Raw genomic sequence first — 18,509 nt, 5'->3', positions numbered from 1 at the left:
AAAAAGTACCCCATACCCATGGTGAAATATATGGCTGTATTTTTATTGGCATATTTTTCTGCCGGAGATCCTGGACATCTTGTTCAGATACATGGTATCATGAATTTTATCAAATACCAACAGATAAAAAAATCTAAACCTGACTGTCTCTTTTAAAATATCTTATAATGGGCCAATGGTTGGATCTTCCATCGGGAAAATGATCCAAAACAAACATCAAAATCAACACAAACGTGTCTCTGAGCATAAAATGAAGCTTCTGCCATGGCCATCCCAGTTCCTTGACCTCAACCCTATAAAAATGAGTGAGGTGAACTGAAGAGAAGAAGCACTAACATGGAGCTGGGAATCTGAAGAGCCTGGAGAGATTCCGTATGAAGGAATCTATCTGTCAGTTAGTCAAAATAAAACTTAATTTGAGTAACTACATTGCAGTGTCTGTAAAAACTGTGTAATTGATAAATGTAGTTACTACTGGCATTTCTTACTGTCTTCACCTCTAGGCTGGATGATTGATGCTGATAGTCGGCCTCGTTTTAAAGAACTTGCTGCAGAGTTCAGCCGCATGGCACGAGACCCTCAGAGATACCTCGTCATACAGGTGAGAATACAACTATTTTTGTATTGTGTCTCACCTAGAAAATCAATACTTTTTTCCTACACCACCCATGAAACTCAAGGTGATTGCAGAGAGTGATGGTGTCGTTTCTGCTTTCAGGGGGATGACCGCATGAAGCTGTCCAGCCCCAGCCACAGTAAGTTCTTCCAGAATATTCTGGACGAGGAGGAGCTGGATGACCTGATGGACACTGAGGAGTACTTGGTTCCTCAGACCTTTAATATCACTACCTCTTCATACACATCAAGACCACCAATGGATACCAGTAAGGTAAGAATAGCTCTTTGCTTTGTCTACAATTAATTTTTTTTTTCATGACCTGATAAAATGTATACCTTTATTGAAGTGCAAGTAAAAGATAAATAGGTGAATAAATAAATAAAAATGTTTAAAGGTAAAGCCTTTTAATATTTTTGTTTTTACTTTCTTCTGTTAGACGTACACAACCAGTCAAAAGTTTTGAATAATTTGGAATAAATCATGATTACAAATGTTATTTTTTTCTTTTTTTTATGTCCACAAAGGCAGCATTTATTTAATAAAAAATATAATAATGCTAATATATATATATATAAATAGGCCACATGACATTTGCAACGATGTCGCTAGAAATTTTGCTATTTTAGAACTTACCTCTTAGTAATAAGCTCTTTATGCTCTGCTGCTGAACCATTGGTTCGTATTTTAATTCACTGCACAAACCAATGGCCATACAGTTACATTTCGTTATTGAAAAGCTTCAGTATTTGGAGAAAAAGGAGTTTTCCCCAAAACGTTTTCCCCAAAAGTTCATGGGGCACTCCATCTAATGATTGTTACATAGCCCCGCCCCCCCACCCCCCCAAAGGAGAGGAGGCGGAACAGGGAGGGGGGGGGGGGGGTGGAGGGCCAGGTCCATGAGGAAGTGCAGTGGTCAGGGACCGGGGCAGAGCAGGCGGAACTGGAGCCCTTCCTGTGCCTAACATGGGAAACAGGGGCCCTTCCTGGAGCTGGAGCCCACCAGGGCGGAGCGGAGGACCACCACAGCTGAGAAGAGGGGACAGAAACCCACCAGGGTGGAGCAGACGACCACCACAGCTGAGAAGACGGGACAGAAGCCCACCAGGGCGGAGCGGATGACCACCATAGCTGAGCAGATGAGACAGAAGCCCACCAGGGCGGAGCAGAGGACCATCACAGCCGAGCAGACGGGACAGAAGCCCAACAGGGTGGAGCAGAGGACCACCACAGCCGAGAAGATGGGACAGAAGCCCACCAGGGCGGAGAAGAGGACCACCACAGTGGAGTTGATGGCATAGGAGAGCAAGTCTGGTCAGGTGGGACTGAAACAGAGAACATAAACAGGTTAATAGCGGCCTCCCTGGCCGTGATGAGATGGTAGCTGGCCTCCGTGGTCCTGACAGGGCATGCGTTGAGTTCATGGAGGACCTCCGTGGCTGCGACAGGACAGACAGAGAGTTGGTGGGTGGCCTCCGTAGCCATGACCGGAACGAATGAGAACTCATAGACGGCCTCCATGGCCGTGACAGGATAGGACGAGAGCTCTGGAAGTTCGGCTGAGATTTGACAGGGCACTGGAAGAGCGGCTGAGACGTGACGAGGCTCTGGTAGATCCGTGGTGATTTGACTGGGTTCATGAAGATCGACTGTGACTTGACTGTGCTCATGAAGATCGACTGTGACTTGACTGTGCTCATGAAGATCGACTGTGACTTGACTGTGCTCATGAAGATCGACTGTGACTTGACTGTGCTCATGAAGATCGACTGTGACTTGACTTGGTTCCTGAAGATCGACTGTGACTTGACTTGGTTCCTGAAGATCGACTGTGACTTGACTTGGTTCCTGAAGATCGACTGTGACTTGACTTGGTTCCTGAAGATCGACTGTGACTTGACTTGGTTCCTGAAGATCGACTGTGACTTGACTTGGTTCCTGAAGATCGACTGTGACTTGACTTGGTTCCTGAAGATCGACTGTGACTTGACTTGGTTCCTGAAGATCGACTGTGACTTGACTTGGTTCCTGAAGATCGACTGTGACTTGACTTGGTTCCTGAAGATCGACTGTGACTTGACTTGGTTCCTGAAGATCGACTGTGACTTGACTTGGTTCCTGAAGATCGACAGTGACTTGACTGTGCTCATGAAGATCGACTGTGACTTGACTGTGCTCATGAAGATCGACTGTGACTTGACTGTGCTCATGAAGATCGACTGTGACTTGACTTGGTTCCTGAAGATCGACTGTGACTTGACTTGGTTCCTGAAGATCGACTGTGACTTGACTTGGTTCCTGAAGATCGACTGTGACTTGACTTGGTTCCTGAAGATCGACTGTGACTTGACTTGGTTCCTGAAGATCGACTGTGACTTGACTTGGTTCCTGAAGATCGACTGTGACTTGACTTGGTTCCTGAAGATCGACTGTGACTTGACTTGGTTCCTGAAGATCGACTGTGACTTGACTTGGTTCCTGAAGATCGACTGTGACTTGACTTGGTTCCTGAAGATCGACTGTGACTTGACTTGGTTCCTGAAGATCGACTGTGACTTGACTTGGTTCCTGAAGATCGACAGTGACTTGACTTGGTTCCTGAAGATGGACAGTGACTTGACTTGGTTCCTGAAGATCGACAGTGACTTGACTTGGTTCCTGAAGATGGACAGTGACTTGACTTGGTTCCTGAAGATCGACAGTGACTTGACTTGGTTCCTGAAGATCGACAGTGACTTGACTTGGTTCCTGAAGATCGACAGTGACTTGACTTGGTTCCTGAAGATCGACAGTGACTTGACTTGGTTCCTGAAGATCGACAGTGACTTGACTTGGTTCCTGAAGATCGACAGTGACTTGACTTGGTTCCTGAAGATCGACAGTGACTTGACTTGGTTCCTGAAGATCGACAGTGACTTGACTTGGTTCCTGAAGATCGACACTGACTTGACTTGGTTCCTGAAGATCGAAAGTGACTTGACTTGGTTCCTGAAGATCGACAGTGACTTGACTTGGTTCCTGAAGATCGACTGTGACTTGACTTGGTTCCTGAAGATCGACAGTGACTTGACTTGTTTCCTGAAGATCGACAGTGACTTGACTTGGTTCCTGAAGATCGACAGTGACTTGACTTGACTCATGGGTGTTAATGGTGATTTGACCTGACTCTGGACAGTCAGCGGTGACCTGACTAGACTCCAGGATATCAACAGGGACCTGATCAACGGTTACCTGACTAGACTCATGAAGTTTAACTATTGTTTTACTTGACTCTTGGGTGTTAGTGGTGACTTGACCTTGTTCTGGACGGTCAGTGGAGACTTGACCTGACTCTGGACAGTCACCGGTGACCTGACTAGACTACGGGAAATCAACAGGGACCTGATCAAAGGTGACCTGGCTAGAATCATGAAGTTTAACTGTTGTTTCACTTGACTCTGGAAAGTCGACGGGGACCAGACTTGACTCTGGAAATTCAACTGAGCCTGCCATCTTGTGCAGCAGGGCTGGGCTGGCGGCCATCTTGTGCAGCAGGGCTGGGCTGGCGGCCATCTTGTGCAGCAGGGCTGGGCTGGCGGCCATCTTGTGCAGCGGCGCTGGGCTGGCGGCCATCTTGTGCACAGGCGCTGGGCTGGCGGCCATCTTGTGCAGCGGCGCTGGGCTGGTGGCCATCTTGTGCAGTGATTTTGGGGCTTTAAAGTCCTCTGCCTCTCCCACAGTGAAAGGAGAAACACATAACAAGAGTGCAAAGTCCATTATATCCCTTAAGCTGCCATTAGACTCTCCTCTAGGTAACCAAGATTTTACTGGTTCATTGGGTCCAAAATGGAATAAATCCTTAAACAAGACTTCATCGTCTAGAGGAACTCGATATACCAACTCACAGAACTGTTGAACATAGTCCTCAATAGATCGATCTCCTTGTCTTAGATTTAACAGCTGGTCTACTGGATCTGTGGTTAGGCTGGATTGGTGATAGGCTGACATTGAAACCGGAACCGATACCTCAGTGACAAGGGGGTACCGGGCTGCTGGATCCTGGTATGGCGAAGTCTTCTGTAACAGGGAGTCAGAGGCGTTCGGATCCATGTGCAGAAACTTTATTAAGAGAATGGTCATACAGGCAAAAATCAGGAACGGCATCAGGTATGTTAGGGATATCCAGAATTACAAACGGTAACGAGCAGACATCAGGGCAGGCAGCAGAGTCAGTTTAAACAATCCAAGATCATACACAGGGAGAACAAACACAGGGAGAAACGTACGGAAATGTTAGACAGGCTAAACAAGACTTTGAAGTCAGTGAGAGTGATTGTGCTGCTTTTATGTGTGTGTTAATGAGGTGCAGGTGTGGCAAGGAAATTGGCTGATGAATGAGGTGCAGGTGTGGCAAGGTGATTGTGATGCAGTGACTCATGGGGAATGTAGTTCGGGTGTGGTGCAACAGTATGAGAGGTGCTAGTGTCCAAGTGACATCTGGTGGTTGATGGGAGTAATGGTCCTGAGTGGAGTGCCCTCTACTGAAGTTCATGGGGCACTCCATCTAATGATCGTGACAGATATAGATAGGGGACCCCTGTTATTTAACAAACTACTTGTAATTATGCTGTTAATTGCCATTTTTCTTTGTTTTAATATCTCTAAATGTTTGTGTTTGTTTGCATTTTTTTACATCAACAATGCATTAAATATAGAACTATGCAAGCTTGTCCCTAAAGACACTGCTTATATACAGACAACTGGCCGACTCACACTCAGCCCTGCAAGACTATGCTGCTTCACCAGCTCGATTTGACTTGAGAACAGCAGGACTATGGTGGTTCATCAGCTAGACCAGCACAAACCAGCCTGGACCAGCATGAAATTCACTGTAATTGAAGTTCATGCTGGTCCAAGATTATTGTGAAGCTTTTGTCAGTATTTTGGAATCTTATTCTGATGGCACCCATTGACTGCAGAGGATCCATTAGTGAGCAAATTATGTTATGCTAAATTTCTCTAAATCTGACGAAACAAACTCTGAGGGTGAGTAAATTTTCAGCAAATCTTAATTGAACTATTCCTTGAAGAAAATGTTTACTTAATCATTCAGGGAAAATAATTTTGGCTTCCATTACTCTCATACTAACCAGCCAAACCATGACCCCTTATTTTGGAAGTAATACAGAGCCTACAGAGCAAACAGGTCTGTGGACGATGCAGTAAACATCGGACGGCATTATGTTCTGCAACACCTAGACAGACCGGGGACCTATGTGAGGATCCTGTTTGTGGACTTCAGCTCTGCCTTCAACACGATCATCCCAAACCTCCTCTTGCCCAAACTAACTCAGCTCTCCGTGCCCACCTCCGTCTGTCAGTGGATCAACAGCTTCCTGACAGACAGGCAGCAGCTAGTGAGACTAGGAAAATACACATCCAGCACCCGTACAATCAGCACCGGAGCTCCCCAGGGCTGTGTTCTCTCCCCACTGCTCTTCTCCCTGTACACTAACGATTGCACATCTAAGGACCCCTCTGTCAAGCTCTTGAAGTTTGCAGATGACACCACACTCATCGGCCTCATTCAGGACGGTGACGAGTCTGCTTACAGACAGGAGGTTAAAGAGCTGGCTGTCTGGTGCAGTCTCAACAACCTGGAGCTTAACACGCTCAAAACAGTGGAGATGATCGTGGACTTCAGGAGAAACCCCCCTGCACTCCCCCCACTCACCATCATGAACAGCACTGTGACTGCAGTGGAGTCATTCAGGTTCCTGGGCACCACTATCTCTCAGGACCTGAAGTGGGACATTCACATTGACTCCATTGTGAAAAAGGCCCAGCAGAGGTTGTACTTCCTTCGCCAGCTGAGGAAGTTTAACCTGCCACAGGATCTGCTGAAACAGTTCTACTCCACCATCATCGAATCAATCCTCTGCACTTCAGTAACTGTCTGGTTCAGCTCAGCTTCTAAATCTGACCTCAGAAGACTACAGAGGGTAGTCCGGACTGCTGAGCGAATTATCGGTACAACCCTCTCATCTATTCAAGAACTGTACTTATCCAGAGTGAGCAAAAGGGCTGTTAAAATCACTCTGGACCCCTCACATCCAGCACACTCCCTCTTTGAACTGTTGCCATCTGGTCGACGCTACAGAGCACTGAGCACCAGAACGACCAGACACAGGAACAGTTTCTTCCCTCAGGCAATCCATCTTATGAACAGCTGATAATAACTGTGGGACACACTACACTATTTATATTTATATACACTACACTTTTTATCCAACACACATACTTAGCGTACACGTAAATCTTTTGCACATAATATACATGTACATACATGGAACACACTACACTACTTATTTATATTTATATACACATACACTTATTTATCCAACACACATACTTAGCGTACAGTTAAAATTTTTCCACATAATATACATGTACATACATAAATGCTCATTTTAATATACCTGCCATACATTGTCAATTTGTATATTGTCAATCCTTACCCACCTATTTGTATTTTTGTTGTAACATACCTGGCAATAAAGCTCATTCTGATTCTGATTCTGATTCTGATAACTAATTTTGCAATTGTTTTCCCCTGAAACACTTATTTCCACATGCACTTAGACAGCCTGTCCTATCTATTCTGGTTTTAGTACAAAATCTAGTTTTCTAGCAGTGACACTCCCTACAATTTTCAACTGCCTTTTTATTTGCAATTGAACAGTATCATTATAAGATTTGGATTTAGACACCTAAGATGGATGATCCATCCAAACTTTTTTGTTTCCCTATATAGACACAATTGAGGTGTCATGAGAGAGTTTTTAGCCCAGAAGACGGGATGGGGGCTTGTTCCCGTGAAACTTCTGGATCAGTGAGTGGCGTATTCCTCCCTGGAAGCACAGAAGGTACGGGTCTCGACACCCTTGAGGAACAACAGTGTAATGGGAGTTTGAAGAAACAGCCCGTGTCCGGCTCAGGAGACGACTGTGATGGCCAACGCTATAGCGCTGACCCAACTGTCTTTCTCGGAGATAGGAATTCAAAGACCACTGATGGAGATGGGTACATGAGCCCTATGAACAAGTCATCCTCAGGTAATAAAAAAGAAAAAAAAAGAGGGTGTCTGGAGTAAAATATTAACCCAGTGTGGTGGGTTGAGTAGGTTGAAAAATCTAGAGATTCTGAGTTCCTCCATTACAAATTTTGTCAGCAGTTAATGGTCTCATCCTTCACCTCAGAGGCCTTAAACTAAAGAGTGCCAATGAATTGTGGGTGGTTAACGACAAGTGGGCTACTCACAATTTTTTATGATTTTTATGCTAGTATCAGTAGTTAAACTACTGCCAGGAGGCTTTATGTTACTAGCACAAACAGTGGTAGCAAAACTATAGCTGAAGCTATTTAATTACAGTGTATAACTATTCAAAAGTTTGAGGTCAGTAAAATGTGTTTAATGTTTTAAAAAAAAAAAAAAAATTTCGTCACCAGTTGCATTCATTTGATTTAAAAATACAGTAATATTGAAAAAAAAAACGTTTTTAAATGTAATTTAATCCTGTAGTGGTAAAGCTGAATTTTTAGCAGCCTTTACTCCAGTTTTCATTTTCACATGATTGTTCAGAAATCTCAAGATTATTTCTATCAATTTTGAAAACATCAAACTGTGCTGCTTAATGTTTGTGAAAACTATGATATCTTCAGGATCTTTGATGAATAGAAAGTAGAAAAGAACAGCATTTACTTAAGAGAAATCTTTGCAACAATCTATAAGTATTTTGATCAATTTAATACATCCTTGCTAAATAAAAGTATACATTTATTATTAGCTTAATATGTAGTTTAATTGAAATGCTCTGTCTGAAGAAGTACATTTATTAACAAACTTATTAATGTTACTCTATTAACAGTTTTATTAATGCCTTAGACTGCAGATTTGAAACACTTATTATTCAATATAATGTGACAAAAACTTGCTATCATGCTGCACTGCTATTTGAGTAAAAAAACATCTTACTCGTAATGCTACAATGTATTAAAAACAGCTACTACCTTATTGAAAATTGTAACTGAGTAGTGTTGCTACTTTTGGTGACCATATTTACATCATTTTCAATCAAGTTTCATGTTCTTTTTGGGCCTTTATTCTGAAGATGTTCACATGAATAATCCTGTGCACATGTAATCAGACTATTCAGAATAAACTAAGACTGAAGTTCTCATCTTGAAATACTAGAGATGTGTATTCTCATTTAATATGCGAACAGTAATGTTTATTAATTAATTTTAGTGATGTAAAATGTAGGTCATGAGATGTTTACAAATGTAGGCCATAATGTTCCTTTCTTCTCTCCAAAAATGCATGTCTTGGATAGTTCTGTATATGTCTAATATAACTAAGAATTATCATGTTTGTAAATGCACTGATCCATGAGTGCTCAGTTGAAGATGATTTATGTTGAATAAGTTATGACCCACAATTTGGATAAATACAATCAAATATTGTATCTTAGGTGTTTGTGCATGTCAACACTATCGCTAGCAATGTTGGGGAAAGAATAAGACACAGAAGAAGAAAGTTCAATACTCTTCAGCAATAAAAAAATAAAAATAAATAATTAATAAAGTAATTTTTTATTGTTAGTACTGGTTATGCAATTCAACCAATAGTAACAATCAAAACTGACTTAAGATAAGCTTAACATTTCAGACATTTCTAAATTATTTTTGATTGTTAGTATTGGATAAATTGGACCATATAAGTTCAGCAGCAAAGACATGAGCACAGTGGAGCTGTCAGTCAATAAATGGGAAAACAAAGTAACTACCATTTGAAAAAGTAACTCTGATATGTTCTTTAAATTAAAAAGTAATGCATTACTTTACTAGTTACTTGTAATGTTACTTGTAATGTGTTATCCCTAAAATTGTTATTTTTTACAAACTATTTAAAAATGTGATTAATTTAAATAACGCTGACATAAAATATAAACATTAGATGGAAAAACGTAAACTTTAACTTAGAAATTATAGATAGATACTACAGCAGTATGTAGTGGGCTAATATGTCTTATTTTTCAGTGTTACAATTGTAACACTCTGACTTCTTGCATTTAATTTAATATTATAGTCTTGTCCTTATTAGTGAAAATATATCAATTGTGTTATTAGTTAGTGCACCTATATGTGACCCTGGACCACCAGTCCTAACTGTAAATTTTTCGAAATTCTGAAATAAGCTTTCCATTGATGTATGGTTTGTTAGGATAGGACAATATTTGGCCGAGATACAACTATTTGAAAATCTGGAATCTGAGGGTGCAAAAAACCCCCCCAAAAAATATAAATACTGAGAAAATGGTCTTTGAAGTTGTCCAAATGAATAATTAACAATGCATATTACTAATCAAAAATTATTTACGGTAGGACATTTACAAAATATATTCATGGAACATGATCTTTACTTAATATCCTTATGATTTTTGGCACAAAAGAAAAATTGATAATTTTGACCCATACAATGTTTGTTTGATTTTGTTCTGTTTTTTTTTTGCCATTGCTAAAAATATACCCCAGCAACTTAAGACTGGTTTTGTGATCCAGGGTAACATATTTTTTTCTTGGATCACAAGATGACTAGTGCATTTTAAGGAGTCTGTGAGTTATGAAGGTAAATGTAATGACATGTAAAAAAAGCCCCCCCCCCAGTCTCCCTTACTACTTTGGTAACCATTTTTTGTGGTTAGTGACAATTATTCTGTATACAGTATAGAGCTTTTGTCATTCTATTTTCATTTTCTTTTGTGTCTATAGACCATCTTAGTCCTGTTGAGGAGAATCCTTTTGTAAACCAACAGAAAAATGAAAATATTAATGCACTGGACAACCCGGGTTACCACAGCACCCCTGATAGGAAACCCAAGGGAGAAGATGAGTATATCAACGAACCCCTTTACCTAAACACATACAATAACAGTAGTGGTACAAACCCACTACGGATGACAACAGCAGCCAACACCGCAAGTAGCCATGTTATCCTCTCAACACAAACTGGGAAAGCCCACCACCATGGCCAGGGAACACATGTTCATTTCGCTATTCCACCTGTTCAACCCCCCCAAACCAGATCGATGAGCCAAAATGGCCAGCATTCCCAGTCGCCACATGGTGCCGAATCCAATTCCTCTAGCATGTCTGGCAATCCCTCCTTGTTAACCCAGATCTCCCTTGTCAGCCAACAGATTCAACCTTGTCTTGCAAGTCAGTCTGGCTCTTCAACCCATTTGGCTCAAGCAGTAAAATCTACAGTCACTAGTAAAAGTATATCCGGCCTTCCCGGCCACCTTGTCTATCCAGGAAACATGCTTCAAGCAGGTCATACTGGGACTGTAATGGTCGACAGGAAGTCACAGAAGAACTTTGATTATCCTGACTACTGGCAGCATAGTCTACCACCCAATGTGACTCAGCCAAACCCTCAAGACCCAACGCAAGTGTGTAAAAGCAAACCTCTCTACAGGCACAGCATTCGAAGTCGCATCGCCGTGGCTGACAGCCCTGAGTATCTTTCTGAGTTTAACAAGAGACCAGGAACAGTTCTGCCGCCTCCACCATACCGGCACAGGAATACGGTAGTGTAACAACGCAGTTCTAGAGAGCCAGATTCTCCTACCAGCACAGTAAATCAGGAATTAAGGATGGAAATTTATTGGATGTTAAAGAAAACTGATCAACCAAAGTGCCTCTTAACTATTCCAAAATCTATTCCATCTTTTCTATTCCAATAAATCAGAATGTAACCAGATAAACACCAGTTAAAATGATAATTTAACCAAAAATGAACATCCTGTCATCATTTATTCTCTGTCATATCGCTCCAAACATACTTATGTTCAAACTCAAATTAAGATATTTTAATGAACCCTGAGTGATTTTTTCCTTCCACTGAAATTCCATTACACAGACGAAAAAAAAAAACTACATTTGTTACAGCCAAATGTATTACTTTTTCTTACTTTCCTAAAGACAACAATTTACATTCCTAACAAGTAAAATGATTATTATAAACACCATATAAATTTTATTAGTCTTTTTAATTTAGTTTACTTACTATAAATAAAGATATCTTCAGAAGACATTTATTGTTATGTCTCTTTAAAATATGCACAGAAACACAGAAAAAAAATAATAAAACCCACAAACATTTCTGCAGTCAGTAAAGCTAGCTAATATGTATTCTGCACATCGACACTTTGATGTACTATTTAGGCTAAATAGTTTATTTTGTATCTTTGGGGAGTGTTATTTGCTTTTAGCCATACCAGAACTGGAAACGATCGATTAGTCCAATATAAAAATACAAACACACTAATTTCACTTTTCCAGTGTACACCAAAACTCTTGTATTTAAAAATGTTCATTTAGACATCATAAAATGTGCTTGCTTGACTAATGAGGTTCGTTGAGCTTCTATTTGTCACCTTTGATGTGTTGTATTTATGTGCACTGACCTCTGTTTATATGTGAATAAAAGTCTAAATGAAACCATGTCATGAAGTCTTTTCAGAAGAATTGGCTTAAACCACTCAATTCATTTGGATTTCTTTTTACGATCTCTAAGTTTTGAGGGAAATAACTTTCAACGGAGGGACAAAAATCTCTCAGGTTTCATTTAAAATATGTTAATATGTAATTTAAAAAGGTTTGGAAGGGCATGAGGGTAAGTAAATGATGAAAGAATGTTTATTTTTGTGCAAAAGGAATCTTTACTTCTCACCTGTTTCTCCTACAGTTAGGACATTTATCGTGAGATTGTGGGAATTGGTATCCAACTTGACTAAAAGGAGAGGGAAAGCAATGGGGAAAACACTTGCTCTTGTACCTTTTATTTATTTATTTATTTATTTTGGTAAAAGGCAATTGAGTTTATTATGGTTTATTTCTGGTGTCGTAAGTTTAGACCAACTGTCTTTTTGACCATTTAATGTCCATTCTGTATTGTTGCTGTTGATGCTGTAAACTATAATCTCTTCCATTTATTTGGCTGATGGACATGCATTATTAATCTAGGACTGCCCCCAAGGAAATTGGGGTACATTAACTCTTGTATGTGAAAGAGACAATGACGTGGTTTGTAAATTGGTATATCATCTTGTACAATAGTGGAATTATTAATGGACTACTCTGGTTGGTTACTATTTATTTTCAGTCATGTTCTTCTTCACGTTGTTTAAACTTACCAGTTTCCCCCAGTTTTGTACTCGTATATAGAAATTATAAAATCTGATACAGGCAGAGAAAGAGCACACGGGGCAGCCATACAACTTCTTGAGCAAACGGGAAATAAGTGCCTTCCTCAGTGGCACAAAAGAATTGGTGGATGTGCCAGTGGTGTGATGTGACCTGGAATCTTTAACTGCTGTAAATATAAGTGAAACCAATTTGAATATTAACTACTGAGCCACCCATGTTCAAATAGACTCACCCAGAGCCGGGAACCATGTATTGAACATTGTTGTATTTAATTCATCTAGTAATGAATTTAACCCTTATGCGTTGTTGGGGACTTTTTCGTCCACTAAAGTTGAGTCTTATTTTGGCCACAACTTTCTCTGTGTTTGAGCTAATGAATGATTTTTGGTAACAAATCTTATTTTGACCCATATTTTGGGAAAATGCTTTGAAATTTTTCAAAAACTCAATGGTACACTACTAAAATTCACTACCCTTTCGGTATGTTAGTGGATGAAAACATCCACTAAATTAAACTGCTGTAAAAATGTATCAGATAATTTTTTTTTTTTTTAATTTGTTTTGCATAAATCTATTAATCAACCTCAGTCCTGATCAAAACTACCAAATGTTTAAAAAAAATCCACTGATTTGGGAAAAAAACACACAAAATTACATATTTTCAATATAATAAGTGATTGTGGACTGGATATTTTTTTACCTTTTATCACAGTCTTGGGCATGTCAAAGTTTAGTAACAAGATTGGCTTTGATGCATTGTTAGTTTTTGTGCAGCATTAGATTTAAATTTTTTCTCCCTAATTTGTTGTTGGTGGCTGTTTTTGCCCCATTGACTTCCATTATAATGACATTTTTTGATTGCAAAGCCATGACACCATATAATCATGCATTCTTGATTGTTTGTGGTTTTCCCTGTTGGGAAGAGGTAACATTTGTTATTTTTTACAGTTAATCACTAGGTGGGACCATTAAACCTTTAGATAGGCCTGTGCAAAAAAAGGCTTTCATTTATGAACTTGGCAATTAAAGAGTTAAAATCTTGAATTTTTTAAAAACATTTGGTAGGTTTGATCAGGACTGAAGTTGATTAACAGATTTATGCAAAAAATTGAAAAAAAAAATGAATCTGATACATTTTTACAGCAGTTTAATTGAGTGGATGTTTACATCCTTAACATACCGAAAGGGTAGTGAATTTGAACAATCCACAAGGGTTAATGTCAATATTGATATGTTGAAAGGCAATATTACAGGTGATGGAGGACACAATACAAACTCAAATAAACTACTAGTCTCCAATGGAGAATTTTTCAGTGTATTGTGACAGAAAATACTTTTTTCTGAAATGTATCCTGCTCTCAGTGAGAGTGTGACCATATTGTGGCCAGGGAGAAACTCTGCATATGTTTTAGAAACTGTAATGGACATTTGTCATTACTCATGTCAGTGTCATAGCAGATAAGAAGTTTGGTCCTATATGTACCATGCTAAAATTATGAGACTGGTTTGCTCCTGACTGAACAGCTATGGGAGATGTATCTACATTTGTTGGGGTTTTCTGTTTTATTCTTCTTTTCTGTTGTATTCTTTCTTTGTACTTTTGTTCGTTTTGGGGCTATTCCAAAAGATGCATCTCATCCCTGTTGTAACTCTATTTGATGGAATGACACAATAAAGGTCTTGTTGGAGATTTTGAACTTGTTCTTACGTTTCTAGAGTCTGAGATGACTGAGATGATAAGGGTCTTTTGTTGTTGTATGGTACAAGCTTGTTCACTACACTTTTCAGGTATAATCCATCACATCTGAACTTGCTCTTACAAACAAGTGATGTGGTGCTATTGGATCTCGCCAACCTCCCTTTCTTTGCCAGCAAGTAAGATTTGTATTTTTGCTGCTTCAGCTACTCTGCAAAAGACAAAGAACTAGTTTGAAGGAGGTAGAGTATTTTAGCTCACTGATCTCTGTGCACGGAAGCTTTATTCCAGCTAGGCAGAGGCAGTAAATGAATCAAACCATCAGCACATGGAGGTTTACCACAACCCAGGCCATTTATCTCAGAGTATAAATGCCTGTGGATGTTTCTCTTTGTCCTATGTATCCCAGCATCATAGAAATGCACCATACTATCCATAGTTTCAATCAAAGTATCATAGCTCCAATGATTTCCTTGCTAAGAGAAACGCTGTTATTATTATTGCGCATATGCAGGGTTCAAGGTCTGAGCACTCCATAACTCATCTTGTGTTCCAGTAATGTACATTTTTTTGACAGGATTGAGACTTTCCTATCTCGCTCATAACATTGTGATGATCTTCATGCGCCATGCCGGCTGAGCTTCTTTGTCCTTTTAAATGTCTCATTTTATGTTGGTGACCTGTAATAAATGAGCATGTGTTTAAAAGTGGCAGCTGTGTGAAGTGATTAGGGAGAAAGGGAATTCCCGTGGAATGAGAAACACAGTAACACAGAACTGTATAGCTTTTCCAGACCCTAGAGTGTGGCCTACCTAGACAGCATGATTAGGCATCACATGCATGCTCCTGATGCATCAAAATTATGATCGCTAATTCTGAATGATAATTTCAATGGTAACTTATTGAGCACTGCAGCAACGTTATGAACATTTTCATCCAAGATGGCAGATCAAGTCAAGAAACATTTTATTTGGTCCTTAAAACACACAAAAAAAGTTACACTATTATCATGGTTTCATTTACAGTACATGCACCATGGCAATAGTTTGTTTAATTTTTATTTATTTATTTTGCAATGTTAGTATTAGTATAATAATTATTTTATTTTTTAAGAGTTATTATTTTAGTTTTCATTTTTATATTTATTTTTGTTTTAGTCATATTTTGTAGTGCAAGGTTTCTAGTGCGTTTGTCATTTCTATTTTTTTTTTCTTTTAATATTTCTGTTGAACTTTATTTTTATTAAAGCTTCAATTTTAGTATTTTTACTTAAACTCTTCCAAGGCAACTTGGAACTTTTTTTATTTTTATTGTTTATATATATATATATATATATATGCATGTATATTTAGATTTTATTGACATTTTTGAGCTCTACTACCAAAATCAGGTGTCTTATGTTAAAAGCATTGTCATGTTTATTTTTTATTTTAATTATTTATTTATTTATTTTTATGTATATTTCAGATGATAAATAGGTTAAATTCCCACACTTTCATTAGGCTTCGGAGCAGAACGTGTGTATGCGTGTCTGTAAAAGTGTGCTTCATATAGATGGCAGTGAGCACACAGCATTCACTTGGCAGCAGAAATATTGCTGCAGTTTCCCCGAGTTTAAAGGCACATAAAGCTCTGTGTGAGGAGATGGGGGTGATGATGTGTGACCTTGGTTTACTGGCTCTTCAAAAGGAGGTTTGAGAAACCATCATGACTGTGTGTTATGCCCTCAGTAGGGAGTTTGATGTGCTGTTCACTCACAATAGTAAGTAATTGGATTAGAGAGGAGAGCAGACGGAAATGTGTTTTAGTGAAGGAGGAGTGTAAAGAGTTAGACATGGGCGCCGTACACACACGCACACACACACACACACACACACACACACACACACGCATAAACACAAAAATAAAATACATTTTTGCTCTAGTTAAATGCTTTATTTCGCTTCAAAATCCATTCCCACCAAATGTGATGCTTCAGTTTAAATACAACTCAGGGCACCAGTGTGAACAATACTAAACTGGATCCATTGGATCTGTAAAGTTTTAGGACCTGTTTACACCTGGAATTAAGGTGCATTAGATACATGCAGCATTAAATAATATGTTAGGGCTAGGCAAGTTAACGCCTATGACAACATAACCGTTAACGCATTAATTGATTAACGCCGATAATTATTTTATTGCGCATTAACACAGTTTTTATTATTATTATTATTATTATTATGGTTAGTACTCGTACTGTAAAATAAAGTGCAACCATTATTATTATGAAAGTATGTTGCTCACTGGCTCTGAATTTACATACAAAAATTTTTGGGTCACAGGAGGGGGTGCTACCGATCAAGACAGCGTGAAGACAGCAGAGAAGCGCTTGCTCAACACAGTGGAGTAAATCGTTTTGTTAACTTGGTTAATGTGGTTTATTATTTTGAGTCGTATGGGACTCAGTAACAGGCATCCTTCTCACAGTATATTTCTTTACCTCTATCACTTTTGATGCTCATAAATATTCACGCAATCATGCAGCACGTATAAGAAGATCTGCACTCTGGCGGGTTAGTGCCCACATTCACTGACATGTATATATAAGTGAACCACACTCTTCCCCACCTCTTCCAACCGAGCCAGGGACTGCTAAATGGAACGATCACACTAATCAAACGAACTAGGCTTTGGGGGTCAAACGTGCTCCGGCACGGTTAAGATTGCCCAGTGTGAGCGCACCCTAACTATTCTCCCGCATCCCACACACACGAGTCTCTACCCACCTATCTAGGTTTGTCCCGCGCCATACTCTGCTGCATTGGACCCCGCGATTGTATTGTGCATATATATATATATAGTACAGACCAAAAGTTTGGACACACCTTCTCATTCAAAGAGTTTTCTTTATTTTCATGACTATATATATATATATATAGGGGTGTAACGATACGCGTATTCGTATTGAACCGTTCGGTACGAGGCTTTCGGTTCGGTACCCGGTACGCATTATGGACCGAACGGTTCGTTAGACTAATTAATTATATTTGGAAAATAAAAAAAATGTGAAATATAATGATATGCGTTCAACAAGGTAGCCCAATAACCCAAACGACGTAACAGGCAACGCCCCTGACACCCCCGAAGAAGAAAAAAACACCAACTTATATGTTTATGTTAGGCTACTCAGTCAGGCGCTCGCTCACTCAGTACGCGCTGAAGGCTCATTGCCAAATGGCCAATGCGTTTAACAGACCAGAAATAGAAGATCCTCCAATAACCAACAGGTCTGGTGTTTGGGTGCACTTTGGATTCCCTGTAAGCTATAATGGTGATGGCAAGAGAGTGGTGGATAAAAAAAACAACGATATGTCCCATCTAGGGTACACCAGCGGGAATACTTGAAACATGTCAACTCATTTACGCCGACATCACCTTAGTGTGTCAGTATCTGGGAAAAGACGGAAAAAAGGAGAAACATAACAAAAACAGGGCAAAAGACATCACCACGGTGATTGGTAAGCTACATTTACGTTATAGCCGCGGATATGAGACCTTACTATTTACCATTCATTCTATCATCACCATTATAGCTTACAATGAATCCAAAGTGCACCCAAACACCAGACCTGTTGGTTATTGGAGGATCTTCTATTTCTGGTCTGTTAAACGCATTAGCCATTTTGCAACGAGCCTTCAGCGCGTACTGAGTGAGCGAGCGCCTTACTCTGTAGCGGAAAACGTAGGTTTTAAGAACATGCTTAATGTAATTGAGCCCCGTTACAATATTCCTTCACGAGCCCATTTCAGACAGACCGTAATTCCTGCTTTGTTCCAAAAAACATAAGCCCTATAGAGAACCAATTCAGTAAAAACACACTCAATATAAAGAGTTATAGAGTTCCATATAAAAAGTTTAATCTTTGTATTTGTACATAACTAATATAACATTTTCATTTTTTTTAT

General features: G+C 39.5%; 1 protein-coding gene across 1 annotated transcript in view; it reads left to right on the top strand.

Moving 5' to 3' along the window:
* Nucleotides 1–11,556, top strand: part of LOC132142365 (receptor tyrosine-protein kinase erbB-4-like) — a 208,793-nt gene extending 197,237 nt beyond the window's left edge. Inside the window, exons 24-27 of the mRNA XM_059552175.1 lie at nt 504–601; nt 719–889; nt 7,410–7,710; nt 10,427–11,556. Of these exons, the coding sequence (XP_059408158.1) occupies nt 504–601; nt 719–889; nt 7,410–7,710; nt 10,427–11,253 (1,397 nt within the window). The 3' untranslated portion in view covers nt 11,254–11,556. The remainder of the gene's footprint in view (nt 1–503; nt 602–718; nt 890–7,409; nt 7,711–10,426) is intronic.
* The last annotated feature ends 6,953 nt before the right edge of the window (nt 11,557–18,509 follow it).

Source organism: Carassius carassius, chromosome 6 (genome assembly GCF_963082965.1).
Source record: "Carassius carassius chromosome 6, fCarCar2.1, whole genome shotgun sequence".
NCBI classification, from domain to species: domain Eukaryota; kingdom Metazoa; phylum Chordata; class Actinopteri; order Cypriniformes; family Cyprinidae; genus Carassius; species Carassius carassius.
The sequence above is the reverse complement of the archived record's forward strand: the minus strand, read 5'-3'. Positions and strand labels throughout refer to the sequence as shown.